We start from the raw sequence: 15,233 nt of genomic DNA on the forward strand, positions 1-15,233 counted from the left end.
TATACTACATGACAGTAGTTAGTCTACAGCTATTACAGCAGCATATATTCAAATTGGTGTGCGACCAATGACAAGTCTCTCGATGCTCACTCACGTTTCAAGCGCAACCTTTCAACCATCTTTGTTTACACATTTTGCCCACAGACAAACAAAACAAAGATACAGTTCACAAAGATACAATCTTGCTGGTACCAAGCCAAAGTGTGGCGGTCGACTGGCTCAATAGCATTGTCACTCCACTCATTGGTTTATGTTCTCCACGCCGCCGGCATGCACTTCCACCCGTCTGGGTGGTGTGTCTGTAGACTCTGGTATTCTAGAGTACTGGAAATCGGTGATAAAACATTTGTGCTGCAAAATCCAATATCCAAAAGCTCTTGTCGAGTGTTAAACCAGAGCAAATATAAAAGTAAATAACTACAAAACTACAAATCTGGAAGACACGCTGGACTTTGCGGTGTGTACGCACCACCATCTTAGATAAGTATAGGTCTTCTGTTAATGACAACACGTCATTTTCAATTCTTCAACAACAACAGAAAATAGGTGACTTATAACAAAAACACTGTATAAAAATGTATGCTCAGCAATAGCATGTTGTCAACGGCGAGACTGACAGTCGAATCACACTCATCCAAATTGAATCATTCAAGGCGACTATTCTAAGACACCTCTACTCGGTTGTATATATTTTATAGAAGATGAGTTTGGTTGTGTTGTAAATAAAAGGGCAAACTAAAGCCTAATTAACTTTGGTCACATTCACACCCTCATCCCTGAGTCAGAAACTGTTAGTGTTTCCATACAGGAAAGTCAGCGTATCGCTCTCAAAGTGTGGGATAAATCCAACAGTGATAAAACATAAATAAACCAACCCCCGTCTCACCACCACGGTGTGCCAAGAGCTGCAGTCTAATCACTTTCATATTAGTCTCAAAAACTAATCCGATTAGGGGTGGAAAAACACTCAAATTCCTGACCTTCTCTGACCATAAGTCGTGTTTGTCTGCAGTCACTTGAGAGCCACGGGCATCTGTTTCATATTGAAGCGGTCGTAGACGGGGAACAAAAAAAGCCGTGAAAAGAGAGAAGTGAAAGTATTTACATGTGGAAGACAATAGACCCGGACCTCTTTGGTAATAAGAGTGTCACCCCGGAGAGGATGCGCGTGTTTGTGTGCGCACGCTGGCTAAAAGAGCCATCTGAGCGCAGCTGGTGAGCAGACATCTGGGGAAAGGGAGAGCGAAGGCAAAGCCGCAAAGATGAGTTGGGGGTGACGACGAGGACAAAGGTAACTCGGGGACTTCAAAATAAGCTTTCATTCAAGCGGGTTGGGGTGTCGCCTCATTAAGAATGACTGAAAATGTACACCCTCGCAGATGTCAAGGCAAGGAAATGAGATCATGTTGTCAGTTTAAGACAGATTGCCACCGCACACAGCAGGTGGTGAGGATGAAGCCGTGCCCTGAAGAATAGGAGCTGGTTTGGACCAGCGGCAGGGGGCGGAAAAACAGGGGCAATTCTGAGGGAGCCCCACACCAGGAGAAGCACTTTCGACGTTTAGCCGTATCCTTTCCCGACAGGTCTTCATACATTCTATGATGTGTTCTCCGAACCTGGGATGTTTGGGTCTATGTATACACTGTATATCTTCAAATTGTTTTTCACCGGTTGTCCAAACTTTTTCCAGCAAGAACCACAAACTTATAATGAAAGGAGACTTTGCCACTTTGATATTTTGTAAAGTTCTACATATTTCAAGGAATCTCAGAATGAGTGAAAAGGGGTCTTAATTAAATCAACTTCTGTTTTTCTCCCCATTTTTGCTGCATTTTTTCCCAAAATATTAAAATTTGCTTTAAAAAAAAGAGAGAGAGAGAGAGAGAGAGAGAGACTTAAAAGGTGATATACACTTTAATAATTCTGTTTGCGGTTAAGAAGCAATGATGCACCATGCCAAAGCAAACACATCTGGTCAATAACAAGTTGACAAAAGCAAGCCTGAACGTGCTGAAATTGATGTTGGGCTTTTTTTTCCCCTTTCAGTGGATGGACGTCAACTCACCCTGCAGATAATCGGGAACGCATGGCCAGGGAATTGTTTGCAACACAATGCACTCAATGACTTACCAAACCAAAAAGGACAGCAGACTCTAAGAACTGTCGGCCCAGGGTGGTGTTTTGAAGGGTAACAAAATGAAGCATTTAAGGACTGGTAGGGTAGCACGCCAAGGGTCGTAATCCCAACATGTTGAAATTGTTGTTGGACATCAACTCACCCTGGAGATAATAGGGACCGCATGGCCGTGGAATTGTTTGCAGCCCAATGCACTCAGTGACTTTTAGAACCGAAAAGGGCAACAAACCAAACTTAGGCTATGTCCATACCAACGTGGATATTTTTGATCAATTTTCTTTATGTAATTTTAAAACTTTTTCCCCCAACCCAATTTTCCCCAAATTGTTTTGGTTTGTTGAATTACAACTTTTTTAAATAAGACTTTTTTTCATAATATAAACTCCACACGACTAAAATTTGTATTTGTATTTGTATTCTCATAAAATTGCGACAGTTTTTTTCCTAATATTTTGAATTTATTCTTCTGAAATAACAGATGCTTTTTGCATTTGGTCTTTGTTTTGTTTGTCATTTTCCAACTTTCTCCCTGTAAATTTTCTTCTCATAATAAAAAAAATTGATATAGTTTTCCGCAAATTTTCCAAAAATTGCAATTTTTTTCATTGTCTTGTTTTTTTTATTTTCTTGTTCAATAATAATTAATATTAAATAAAAATAATATATTTAGTCACAGTTTGGACGTCCCTGCTGTATCACTTGACAGTTAAAGGGAAGATTAGGGTTTTGGATTAATTATGCAACACCAGCTTACAGATGTGCAGGCTTTTTTAGTGAGAATTTAGCATTTCCTCTCTCCCCCCCATGTCCCTCGGTGTCTTCCAGATATGCCATGTAGCTCACACGCTTCCCCCAGAATTCATCACAGAGGAAAACAAGTCCTGCTCCTCCCACGTACAGACACAACTGTCACAATCGTAAATAATACACGCTGATAGCCAGTGTGAAGAGCCATAAAAATATAGGAGTCTCTCCCTTCCTCCCTCCCAAATTACAGCCTCTGGGTTCCTCCAGTGCATGGTGAAATGCAGTGGCGTCATCGATGACAGCAGTAAATCATTAATCATAGCCTCAGAGAATGTTTGATTTGATGAGTTTACTGGTTTAAAAAAAAAAAAAGTAAAAATACAGGTGTCGTACAGACCATCATTACTCCATGTAGCGTGACGATAATTCTGCACTAATTCACCAAAAAAATCATGAGGTCAAATACTTGTCAGAGTAACTCATCTATCTGAAAGTCACAGGACTGCAAAGCCTCCCACACGTTTTTGACTAAAGTGTGAACTGAAATAAATGACTGACTGGCCATGTTGCGCAGGTTCATCACACAAATAACACTCCTATCTTTGCTAAGGATCATACTGTGCTATCATGTGAAAATGAAACCCTTCCACTTCTGAAATGCTGCACACAAAAGGCTGAAAATTCTTCAAAAGCTGCATCCCTCATGTGTTGCCTGTGCTATTACTTTTCTGACAAATACACCACATGATGATGCTGTTATTGAGCCCCATTAGTGGTGCACTACTAAACATCCACTGTAAGTTCAGGGTGTTTAGCCGAATCACCGCAAAATGTGGTACACACATTTGTGCCGTGTGTGCCAAATTTGGTTGAAAATTGACTGACATCAAGCAAAATGGGCAGAATTGATGGGCATGAACAGGTTTTCTACGCTTTAACTACAAAAAATATTCAATTTATTAATGCTGAATCCTACTTTGCGGTAACTCACTGATCACAGTCAGGTCTGGATCCAACGGACCGCCATAAAAGGAGAAATTACTGTAGTGGCGAGGAAGAAGACAAACTTGAATAATGATACGCTGGAGGGGTCAACAACTAGTCAACTGCTACAAGGCCTGGCTGCTTTTTTTATCATTTACTGAATCAGCAACAACAGCAGATATTCTGGGAATGACGGGATGCTTGTGATGACTCATCACCGACAGTAACGGGGCACGTGTTGCGTTCAAATCAACAAACGCAGGAACAGCAAATGATTCCATGCTCATATCAGGGCCTTGACATACTAAACATCAGCCTTGTGTCGCATCTCATATTGGCGTATTTGTGTTAGAATTCCAAGAACGACATAAATACTAAATATCTCCCCTTGGGCTCTACACATGGTTGAGATGTTTTCATGCAATGCCTCCTCCTTTGGTATTAATAACGACAACATTTACTGACACATGAAGCCCAAGCTGCCTATTGATGGTGAACAGCTGCGTCTTACACCTAATCAATAATCATCTGGAATTAGTATTGGCAAATGCTGTGACATCGAGACTGGTTTTTTTTGGGGAAAACAGGGAGAGGGGATGACATCAACTGCAGCACATGCATTTTCCACACACTAGTTTCCAATTTACAATTGAGTGTTTTTCATTTTTTTTTGGACTTTTGATGATGCCGAGCCGAAGGGAAACAAGTGTTGGACAATGCCTGCAAGTCTTTTTAAGTCTTTTTGCAAAACGTATCTGAATGACTCAATCATCACTGCAGCTTTCCAGCTCTGTGTATGTACAAGTGCAGACAGCAATGTCTCAGCGGGAAAATTAAAATCAGGCCAGCAATGCACTTTTAAATGCTCCCATGACCAAACTGATTTACCGACGTTTTCAACAAAGCGGAAAGAGCACGGATCTACGTGATGGCAGAACTAAATAGCGGTGAATTATTTCCTCCTGGCTTGCTCGACTTCAGGGGTGTCCAAACTTTTTCCAGCGAGGGCCACATGGTGAAAAAGAAATATATTTTATATATATTCTCAACTAAAATGACATTTTTTTTCTCATATGTCTCATTCTCATAAAATTATAGCTGATTTTTCAATTTCTGACATTTTTCGTGGACTATTTGAACTTATTTCTTGTAAATTAACGTCTAACTTTATTCCCATTACTTTTTGTAAATCTTGGAACTTTTCACAACCAAACGTTCTTGTTGTTTTGTTTCTCACTCATATTTATCTGTAAAATAATATATTTCTTTAAAATTCCACCTCTATGCTACTAAAATAACATTTTTCTTCCTATTTTTTATTCCCAAAATAAAGAGTTCTGGGCTAGAAATGGCGCTAGGCTGCATTCTGAACATCCCTGGTCTCCTATGATGCCAAATAGACTTAAACAAATGCTGATAATCAGCAATATGGCATTTACTGTATGGGACAAGTGTAGAGTTACAGTCTACTGTAAATATAGAAAGTGGCAAAAACAGCTGATTAGCATTAAAGCTACAGACGCACAATACGACGTTCCCAGTAAGGCTTACTAACAGCACTTTCAAACTTGACCATCACCATTTCACACTGCAGCTGTGAAATTGGGAGTCCATGTGATTGTCCACATCAGACACCGACCTCGGCGGCGGCCGGGTCGCTGGCAGGCAGTGGGTCATCGTCCACTTCAGATTAACATTAACAGAAGATGACAGAGCTGAGAGGCTTTGAGCTCTCTGCGGCCAGCGGCTTAAGCGGCCCCGACTGCAATACTTGCAGCTAACTAATGACGTCCACTGAGATGCCGGCAGGAATTCTGGACCCTATGAAAATTAGGCACTGGCAGCTTTGTTTCACACTGCTCTGCCCCAACTGTCGATTAGCTGCAGCGACAAAGCAAGCACGGGGAAGGTAGTAGTGGACCAAACCATTTCATGGGACTTGTCCTACCCCTTTACGGACCCTAATTCCAATGCACATGTATGTACACGAATGTATGTATGTACATGAATGTACACATTTTCAAAAGTGTTGCAACCACGGAGGAGATAAGAGCTTATTGACACGGTTATCTTTGCCTGACTGATTGTTTCTGAGTCACTTGTTGGAGCAGAAAAGGATGAGGCCAGGGAGTTTAGAGAAGAACTGGGCCGAAAGCAGCTGTAATTAGTGACCACACGACGTTGGAAGGGCCTCGTGTTGACATCTGCCTGCCAGGCCACACTCGCGGACCCTTTCTGCTGACGTCCCGTAAAACTAAAAAGGATCTGGAAAACAATTATTATTTTGTAGTAGTGCCTTTTTGTATGAATTTATGGAACATCAACCATGACTAATTCTACTCCATGCAGCCAAAAGCAGAGAGTGGCCACGCTGGGTACCCAATGAGGACAAATCCTGCACGGTGCTCAGATTTCCTTTAGTGCTGCCAAGTCAGTGAACTAAGCGCAATTGCCTCCAGCGAGTTGAAGTCTGGGGAAAATATTTACCCTTCAAAAATACAATCACACATCATATTGATCAGTGTGAATAACTGCAACACCACTTTTAAGTAAGTCATGCATGAAACAATATTTTGTTCTCTGGGCGGGGACGGGCGGGGGGGTTCATAGGTATGTCTGCACTAAGGACAAAGAATGTAAGTCCTTATTAAGAGAGCCGGCAGTTTGGAGCCAAGACTCCTATTTCATCTGCGAAGAAGGGAGTGCAGTCAGTCTGTCCAGCCCTCCACCACCGACCACCCATCTGCATTGCACTCCACTTTTTTCCCCGTCTATCAGGTTAAGGTCCTCAAGATGCTAAAGAGCCCCTTGAACACGTGTCAAACTTGTGCCATGAAAGGCCGAGACCCTGCAGGTTTTCTCTCCAACCAGATTCTCCAGCAGGTGATTTAATTGATGAGCTCCTTCCTTCAAGTTGAAGAAAGTGTTGATCATTAAAAATCAGCTGCTTTAGTGATGGACAGGAAAGAAAACCTGCAGTGTCTCGGCCCTCCTTGGTATGAGTTTGACTCCCCTTGTCGAACAATCAAAAAACATTCATCCATAAGTTTTCTACACTGCTTGTCCTCATACGGGTGAGCTGGAGCCTATCCCAGCTGATCTTAGGCGAGAGGCGGGGTACACACGCGACTGGTCGCCAGCCAATCGCAAGGCACAATCAAAAAGTGGCATATATTAGTCCAAGTGTTAACTTGAAAAGCTACTTCCTGTTTCACTGAGATTGAAATAAGGGGCAGGGAATATCCCATTGTCAATCAAAAATCCCCCCTCAAAAGAAGACACTTTTTGCTAAACCCTGTCCTGTCAATTAGTCATTTAATGACTTTAATGACTAACCCTGAGGGAGGAGGGGAATTTCCTTTCCTTCCTAGAAAATGTCAAATATAAATGTTGAGCGGCATGGGTTATTTCACTGTAAAACGCCTAGTTGGCGAAGGGAAGCCATAAAGGGCGAAGTAAAGCGTTAGAGCGAGGAGGAACAGTAAAAAAAAAACCAGTGACGCTCCATCATCTGCCATGTGTTTGGGCCCCTCATTGCTCCTGGCCAAAATGCAAGTTCCGTTCCACGGGCCACAAAAACACACAAGCACAACATGCATGCGGTCGTGCGTGCAGCTCCAATTCAGCTTTTATGACGGAGCGGTAAAAGAAAACATTGACTGTACAAATGGCACCAGCTTTCATGCCACATATTAAACCACTGTGAACAGAGAGAGGGAGCGGGAGAGCAGCTACTGAATGGAACCAGTCAAATCTCAGCCTGACGCATTTGCCTTTCCAATTAAAACCATATGAAAAAGACTGTAATGGAACACACTGGATCCAGATTACACACACACTCTGACGGAGAGTGACACTCTGCAATTAGATGCAATATGAGGAGAAAAGAGCCGGAAAACTAATAAAACTGAGCAGAGATTTGATTTCTATAGGCATACGATCCATAATACACTCCATGAGATGCTTGGGTAGTCACACACTGGCTCACGTGCTGGCCGAGTACCCGCTGTAAGGACATACGTATACAGTACATAAACACATGGTGAGTCAAATGTCCCTCAGACACTTCCTGAAACGCCATGCATAATTAAAAGTCACTCCACCCGCCACATGTGTTTGTTTTTATGCAGGGATGTGAGCGTCTGAACCTGTAAACTTTGCATTATTTTTCACTTCACGTCATAGCAAGTACCCATAACAGGAAGCCTTTTGCCTAAAAGAAAAGTCAGAGTGCTATTTCCCTCAAAAGGCTCCAGAGGTATGTGGAAAATGAGTGTGTCCCAGGTGGGTAGTAGTGAATATGCCCTTCAGTGGGGAAGACACTTCCCTTACAGATTCGGTGGTATACGCACAGTGCATATGTCATAGTAGACTAATAATGATGGACGCTTCAGGGGCTGGAAGAAGACGCCTTTGCTCAATTTCCACGTTGTTGAGCATTTTGCTGTTTGTTTAACTGGGGCTTGAAAGCACATGGCAACAACTAAAACTATTGAATGGATGAAAATACTTCAACAGCCCACCTACAACACTCAGACACATAATTAGGTACACCTGCATCATGGTTCTGACCCCAAATGCTGCCTATTGTGAGTATTTTGTGTGAACTCTCAGCAAGATGCAGTGCAGTTCTACACCACACTAATAAACACATAGTTAAACATGACAGCACTGGTGAGAATAAACGGTACTGTCAACACACACAGACACGCATGGACTCTCCGTTCTGCCACTGGTTTTGAATAACAGCACTTTATGCTGGATGTCTCAGCCGTACCCATGGAAAAAAGCTAATTAACAGCATAAATCCAATATTAGCACTGGCACAATGGAGGCATTTTAACAACCGGTTGCATAACATTATATAAACCACTTGAATAAATGCAACAAATGGGCCTGGGAGCAAATTATTTATTGGTGTTGGGTAAATATTGCACAATCTACAAAGGTAGAGTCGTGTTATTTAAACATTTTGAAGAAATGATGCATGGAAAATGTGGACTTATGGTAAAAGTGGGGATTTTGGAAGGTGGAAAAATGTCCAGAATTTCCTGAATGTTTTGATGCTGGAATGGCGGGAACGGGTAAAGAAATGTTGAGGTTGGAAGTACATATTATATCCCAGAAAACCAAAATGTCATTTTGACATTTTTGTTTCAGAGCGTTCACACTATAAAATGTAACGTATTGCAGGTGAGGTTGAGGTAAACATTGACATCAGACCGACGTCGCCATCTGCTGGACAAAACTCTGTATTGACAAAGCATTTGGCTACTTCCGTGTTGCACGTGAGCAACCTTAAAGTCGGCGGATTTAACTTATACAAGACCTTATACACAATGCAAACACTTTTAATGTAAATAAATATCCATTGTTAATCCATGAAATGAAGATGATAAAGTTGGAGGATGTGAGCCAAATGTCGACAGGCGCACACCGATGCACCCGAAGAGGAGGCTTTGCGCATGCGCAGTGGTGATCGGCTTCTCTTTGAGTAGACTGCGAGAAGATGAGGAGGCTAAGCGGCCGGCTCGCACCTACTGTGTAAATTAGCCCCCTTTTTAAACATCGACCGTTTCGTCTACTTTTTTGTAGTTTCTTGCCAATTTTAATGTCGTTTAAGTGTGATCGGAGAGCTGTTGAGAGGGACGAGGCGTGACACTTGGAAGAAGGAACACGGTCAGTTGCACCGGATGTCATTAAACGCCTCATAAATAGCAAGGAGGTGAGCGCATGCTACATTCGTCTGGTTTTTGTTCATTTTTCTGTCGTGTTGGGGTGCCCAAAGCGTTTCATTTGCATACAGGTGAGTCCAGTGTAGTTTACTGTATGGGTTTATTATCGGCAGTTACTAACGGTTACTGAATTTGGGCACACCTATGAGTTAATCCATTTATAAGTACAGCTTATTTATTTCGTTGTCAGTGCAATCAGTTATTCCCTCATTTTGAGGTCATGTCGCAAGACACTAGCAACATAATTCTGCTAGTTTGCAAACCGGAAATGACTAAAATAATTGCACTTGTGTGCTTTTTCTCCCAGCACCATCAGGCAGAGAAGCGTGAAACAACGGGCATTTGTACTTAGGCCTGCACCTCTAAGCTCGTTGATCAATTGAATTTAAGCCTCTTGAGCGCTCCCGGCCCAAACCTGCTGACACATGGGCTGCTGTCCCTTTTTTTTGTGCGGCTCTCTTCTCATTGCAGAGTTTTGCATGAAGCCTAAACATGTACATTGTGTATTAACGTTATTTAAAACGTGCAAAGATGCCTCGCACTCTAATGCTTGCAGGTTCTGTTGAGGTTACTGTTTTAGCTCCTGATAATTACACATTGATTATTGAAAGGGCATACGATCTGGTGCATGGGATTAATTATAGATTAATAAACAGACACCTGCTGTCATCTCAAGAGATGATGCAACTGCTTACTTTACTGAGGTGGACATCGCTCAGACTTAGTTCACTTTCTGAATAGATGTTTTTTTTTATTCCAATTTCTCAAGACAAGACATCATTATGAAACAGCATCTGGAATGAAATTACAATTGATCAGCCACTTGTGTCACAGATTTTTGCTTTAAACGATTGTCTCCGTCACAGTACGATCAAGACGAAAGCCATGGACGTTGTAACGCATATGGTGAACGACACAGTAGAGTTTTACAAATGGAGCCTTACTATAGCAGGTGAGTGGCCTTTTTTGTTGTTTTTTTTTAACCAACACAAAAGCAGCATATCCATACGTAGAAGTACGTGTGTTTTTTGCACCCTGCAGACAAGCGGGTGGAAAGCTGGCCAATGATGTCATCACCCTTCCCCACGCTGGCCATCAGCAGCCTGTACCTGCTCTTCCTGTGGGCGGGGCCTAGATACATGCAGGACCGCCAGCCCTACACGCTCAGGAAGACCCTGATAGTGTACAACTTCAGCATGGTGGTCCTCAACTTCTACATCGCCAAAGAGGTCAGCGCCCCCATATCCTGTATAGATGGCGATCATTCTTCCGTACAGAAACATAAACTCACTATCGTCTCCTCATCAGCTCCTGCTTGGCTCAAGAGCAGCCGGGTACAGCTACCTCTGTCAACCTGTCAACTACTCTAACGACGTCAATGAAGTCAGGGTGAGACCCCACCTCCTTGTTGAAATAAACACATTCATGCACATTATGTCTCACATAAACGAGACCTATTGGAAGAGTCGAATATGTGGACTCATTTTTCCCTACTACCATATTTCCTCGATAATTGCCTCCGCCGTGTCTCAACCACACAAAGAAGCATCCCTGTGGATGCTATTGTTGACACAGACTACGGAGGTAGCTATGCTGTTGCTAACCAAAACAGCAGCACTTACAGATGGATGACCAAAAACATTTTGGTGCAGTATCAAAGATAGGAGTTATTATGGTGAGGTTCATTTAAGTGCAAATAGGGTTACAATCAAGGTCACAATTCTAGTATGACAATTCTAACCAAAACAGCAGCACCTACCGAGGCATGCTGGATGGACAATAAATGACTGAAAAGATCTTATGTTACTGTAGCTTTTAAAATGTGCTGTGCTTTGTGGGTCCAGCTTTCTCTTCTGGGAAGCTGCATGCATTCAGATTAGCTCCGCCCCCTCTCCGCCCCGACCAACGTTACCATTTTTCTGCACGCTTTCTCTAATAGTCAATGTCTAGAGTTGTGTTGTAGTACAATATTCACATAATGTACAATATTATAAACAATATTCATACAATACAATAATACACTATTTAATCATGCCCCTCCCCCAGTATATCCCTTACCCTAAGAGATGCCCGGTCCTCTCTGCAGTTGAGTGCGCACTATGTGAAGAAATATGGTCATATTTTGAGACAAAAGGTCTTCTAAGGACAACAAAAGGTGCAGGAGGCTTGGCAGGAGCCACCCCAGAGCTCCGCCCCCATCAGGCCACCATTGGGTCATGCTCTTTGAGTGGTGTGGGTGGTGGTGGTGGTGGGGGGGTCTGGGTTAACAGATGCCACAGCGCCATGGCTTAGAGAGAGCAACCATGTGTTACTATGTCATTGTCCCATGTGCTTATCTGGCTTGGAATTGAACGTGGATGTGGATGTGCCGCACCGCCGCATGCATAACAGAGTGCTGATGTAATATTAATTGGCCTCATTTATTTATAAACAAAAGATGCTCACAAACATGTCAGACACGACTGAATGCAGGATTTTACATTTCACTTACCTTCTGGATTGACTACAGGCAACATCTGCATATATTGAATTATTCACATGGTTTAATATATTAATATAGATGGTATTTAACAATGCCTCAGTCTAAACTTAAATTTCGGGGTCATAGGCCTTCTCTATCGCAGGTCCGAGACTCTGGAATGACCTGCCTATGAACAATCACTGGAGCATTTTAAATCAGATTAACACAGGTTAACCTGGGCATTGTGTGCTTTTATTGTTTTTAGCATTCATTTATTGATTTACTGTTTTTATTAGCGTCATTATTCTGTGAACTGTTTGTACTTTTACTTTTAGCTGTACGACTTATTATTATGCATCTGTGTTTTGTGTTTTACTGGCTGCTGTACAGCACTTTAGGCGGTTAACTGTTGGAAATGCACTATATAAATATATTTGACCTTGACCTTGAGTAAGTACATGAGCTGCCTTGCTTCTTTAATGTTAAGAGCCATTTAACAAATGGAGCGCATTCTGCATTCATGTCGTTTAAATGGAGCAGACTCATCCGGATGCTTTCAAAGTACTCAACCTCAACGGCATCTATTTTTATGCGGCCACACGCTTTTTATTCCCACACGCTTTTTTCACTTACCTTCCTTCCCGTCTTTAGATAGCATCAGCTCTTTGGTGGTACTACATCTCCAAGGGAGTGGAGTTCCTGGATACGGTCTTCTTCATCCTGAGGAAGAAGTTCAACCAGGTCAGCTTCCTCCATGTGTACCACCACTGCACCATGTTCATCCTCTGGTGGATCGGCATCAAGTGGGTGCCTGGTGGGCAAGGTGAGACGAGCGGAGAAGGTTAAGTCCAGTTATATTTGCTGAGATGATGATGTTAGAATGCTTGACATTGCTACTTAGTAAGTTCAATTTCCCAGTGATTACTGGGAGTGCAATATGACAGAACCAGTAACAGTTGGGGTTGCGTGTCCAATGAATTATGTGAACATTGAATTGATCCGTGTTATTTCTCACTCACACAGCTTTCTTTGGTGCGACCATCAACTCTTGCATCCATGTTATCATGTACGGCTATTATGGTCTGGCTGCACTGGGACCTCAGATGCAGAAGTACCTCTGGTGGAAGAAGTACCTCACCATCATGCAGATGGTAGGTGTTGCCTTTGCTAAGTACAGCCCAGGAATGGGTATATTCTGTGTTGTCTGACCGACTCTGAAGCCATGAACGCGTGTGTGAGTCAGGCACTGCATGTGTGGATACAGCTGCGTTTGCTGATATTCTTTTGGCGTGGTCGCATACGAAAGACAACAGGTCTGGTTTCCGAATTCAGGTATGAAAATGGAATCAGAAGTGAAAAACATGCCAATTGGTGCATCCCTACTGCTAATTAGTAAGTACGGCAGAACCTCCAAAGTGTTTGGATTTCCCAAAAAGAACCATTATGGGCATGGTGTATGCAGCGGTGTCCAAAGTACAGCTTGGGTGCCATTTGCAGCACATTGGAGAAATGTAAATCAATAAAACATTTTTTTAAATGTTATATTACCACAACTAATAATAATAATAATATACTTTACTATACAATAATTTAATCCTTGCTGAACTAACTTGTGCTAAGGTCTCACATGATGCAGTCTGGCACCCCATTTTGTCAGAAGTCCAAACTATGCCCCCACTGGGGACCTCCTCACATCAGCTACCAACAGCAAAGCTCGCTTGGATGTAAATTTAAGTAATATTTGAATGTTCTCATTCCCTTTAGATCCAGTTCCACGTGACCATCGGCCACGCCGGCCACTCCCTCTACACAGGCTGCCCCTTCCCCAACTGGATGCAGTGGGCCCTGATTGGCTACGCCGTCACCTTCATCATCCTCTTCGCCAACTTCTACTACCACGCCTACCGACGCAAACCCTCCCCGGCGCACAAGGGGGCCAAGCCCTTCACCAACGGCGTCTCCAAGGCTACCAACGGCCACAGTCAGTCAGAGGAGGTGCAGGACAACGGCAAGAGGCAAAAGGGCAAGGGACGGGCGAAACGGGAGTAAGGCTGGCTGGCTAGGACGATGAACCAGAGGACAGTTTTAAGGGACCAGAGATGGATGAGAGGGGGGAGGCGGGTAGATGGGGAGGAAAACCAGGTGAGCACGGTGCTAATGAAGGCTGGACGAGAGTTGCTATTGGTCGTCTTTCATCGCTGGTTTCTTTTAAAAGTGAGCAAAGCAAACATGCTGAACACGTAGGCTTCATGTGGCCAAAATGGTTTTTATGGACCACGTCACGCACCCAGAATGTCGTTGAAGAGCTTACTCAGCACGCACCAACCAATTCTTCTTACACTGGAGCCCCGGTCATGTTTTCTTTGAGAGCTTCCATAGTCTTAACAAATTCTGCTTGTGATTATTCTTTTTTTCTCGCCCCTTGACGGAGTTTTATTTCATGAATTACACGGACACACGATGAGGTCTGCACCCACGGAAGAGCTTTTTTGGGGATTTAAAAAAAAACATGTTTTTCATAGGACAGCCAACAAATGTATTTGTGAAAACATGTACATATGCAAAGGTTTGGGCACCCCGGACTTTTTGCATAATTTTCATTAATAAGTCAATGGATCTCATATTACAGTACATTTATTTAAAAACTGCTGCATAAAGAAACAATTACAAAAAACTGTTCAATTTCGATTTTTCAAACCTAAGCTACCCAACTTAATTTATTTGTTTTGGGGTGGGGTGAGTTGCTTAATAGCTCCTGCAGTCTGGGTGAACCAAACCACAAAGTATGCTCAAGAAAATGTAGGAGAGGCTCACCGTGCCACACTTTGAAAAGACCCAAACTAACGGAATTAGCTGCAAAAAAAAAAACACATCAGCAGCTCTTACTGTCACTGTGCTGCACTCAATTTTAGTCTTTGTTTTTCAATCTGAAATACCTGGTCAGGGGAGGGGACAGTAGTTTTTTTTTTTTTTTTGCTTACTTGGCATCATATTTTTGTGGGTCTCCATGTTTTGTTGTTTTTTGCTGTGCGATGTAGCCGAGAATAAAGAGATTGATTGTCGTCTCACTGCCACCATGTAGGGTCTGTCCTTTTTTCTATGGAAACAAACTGCACATACAACTCAAATAAAAGAGTGACAGCACTCTTTGCAGTGTGTGTGTGTCCTT

General features: G+C 42.7%; 2 protein-coding genes across 9 annotated transcripts in view; one reads left to right on the top strand and one right to left on the bottom strand.

The window, feature by feature from the left end:
• LOC131107582 (inactive serine protease 35-like) overlaps positions 1-15,233 on the bottom strand; it is a 56,440-nt gene that overhangs the window by 32,732 nt on the left and 8,475 nt on the right. For all 6 annotated transcript variants that reach the window (XR_013630335.1, XR_013630336.1, XM_078798851.1 and 3 more), the window contains one exon: positions 12,698-12,875. Coding sequence is in view for 4 of the 6 variants with exons in the window: in XM_078798851.1 (XP_078654977.1) it covers positions 12,698-12,722 (25 nt within the window). In the remaining 2 variants the exon portion in view is untranslated. The remainder of the gene's footprint in view (positions 1-12,697; positions 12,876-15,233) is intronic.
• On the top strand, positions 9,342-15,213 carry LOC131107584 (very long chain fatty acid elongase 4-like). Of its 3 annotated transcripts, none has more exons than XM_058057762.2 (7): positions 9,342-9,674; positions 10,470-10,555; positions 10,645-10,832; positions 10,912-10,992; positions 12,716-12,887; positions 13,088-13,215; positions 13,829-15,213. In XM_058057762.2, exons 2-7 carry the CDS (start codon positions 10,489-10,491, stop codon positions 14,111-14,113), a joined length of 921 nt encoding a protein of 306 aa, XP_057913745.1. In that variant the 5' UTR covers positions 9,342-9,674; positions 10,470-10,488; the 3' UTR covers positions 14,114-15,213. The 3 variants fall into 3 exon arrangements, with proteins under 3 accessions (XP_057913745.1, XP_057913744.1, XP_057913747.1); XM_058057761.2 differs by having other exon boundaries at positions 9,342-9,593; XM_058057764.2 differs by having other exon boundaries at positions 9,342-9,547.

This window comes from Doryrhamphus excisus, linkage group LG19, assembly GCF_037039965.1.
Source record: "Doryrhamphus excisus strain RoL-2023G ecotype Guam linkage group LG19, RoL_Dexc_Guam_v1.1, whole genome shotgun sequence".
In the NCBI taxonomy this organism is placed as follows: Eukaryota; Metazoa; Chordata; class Actinopteri; order Syngnathiformes; family Syngnathidae; genus Doryrhamphus; species Doryrhamphus excisus.

Coding starts and splice junctions, on each gene's coding strand:
- LOC131107584 (XM_058057762.2), top strand. CDS start 10,489: ATGGACGTTGTAACGCATATGGTGAACGACACAGTAGAGTTTTACAAA. Junction 10,833..10,911: donor ACTTCTACATCGCCAAAGAG/GTCAGCGCCCCC, acceptor TCTCCTCATCAG/CTCCTGCTTGGCTCAAGAGC. Junction 10,993..12,715: donor ACGACGTCAATGAAGTCAGG/GTGAGACCCCAC, acceptor TCCCGTCTTTAG/ATAGCATCAGCTCTTTGGTG.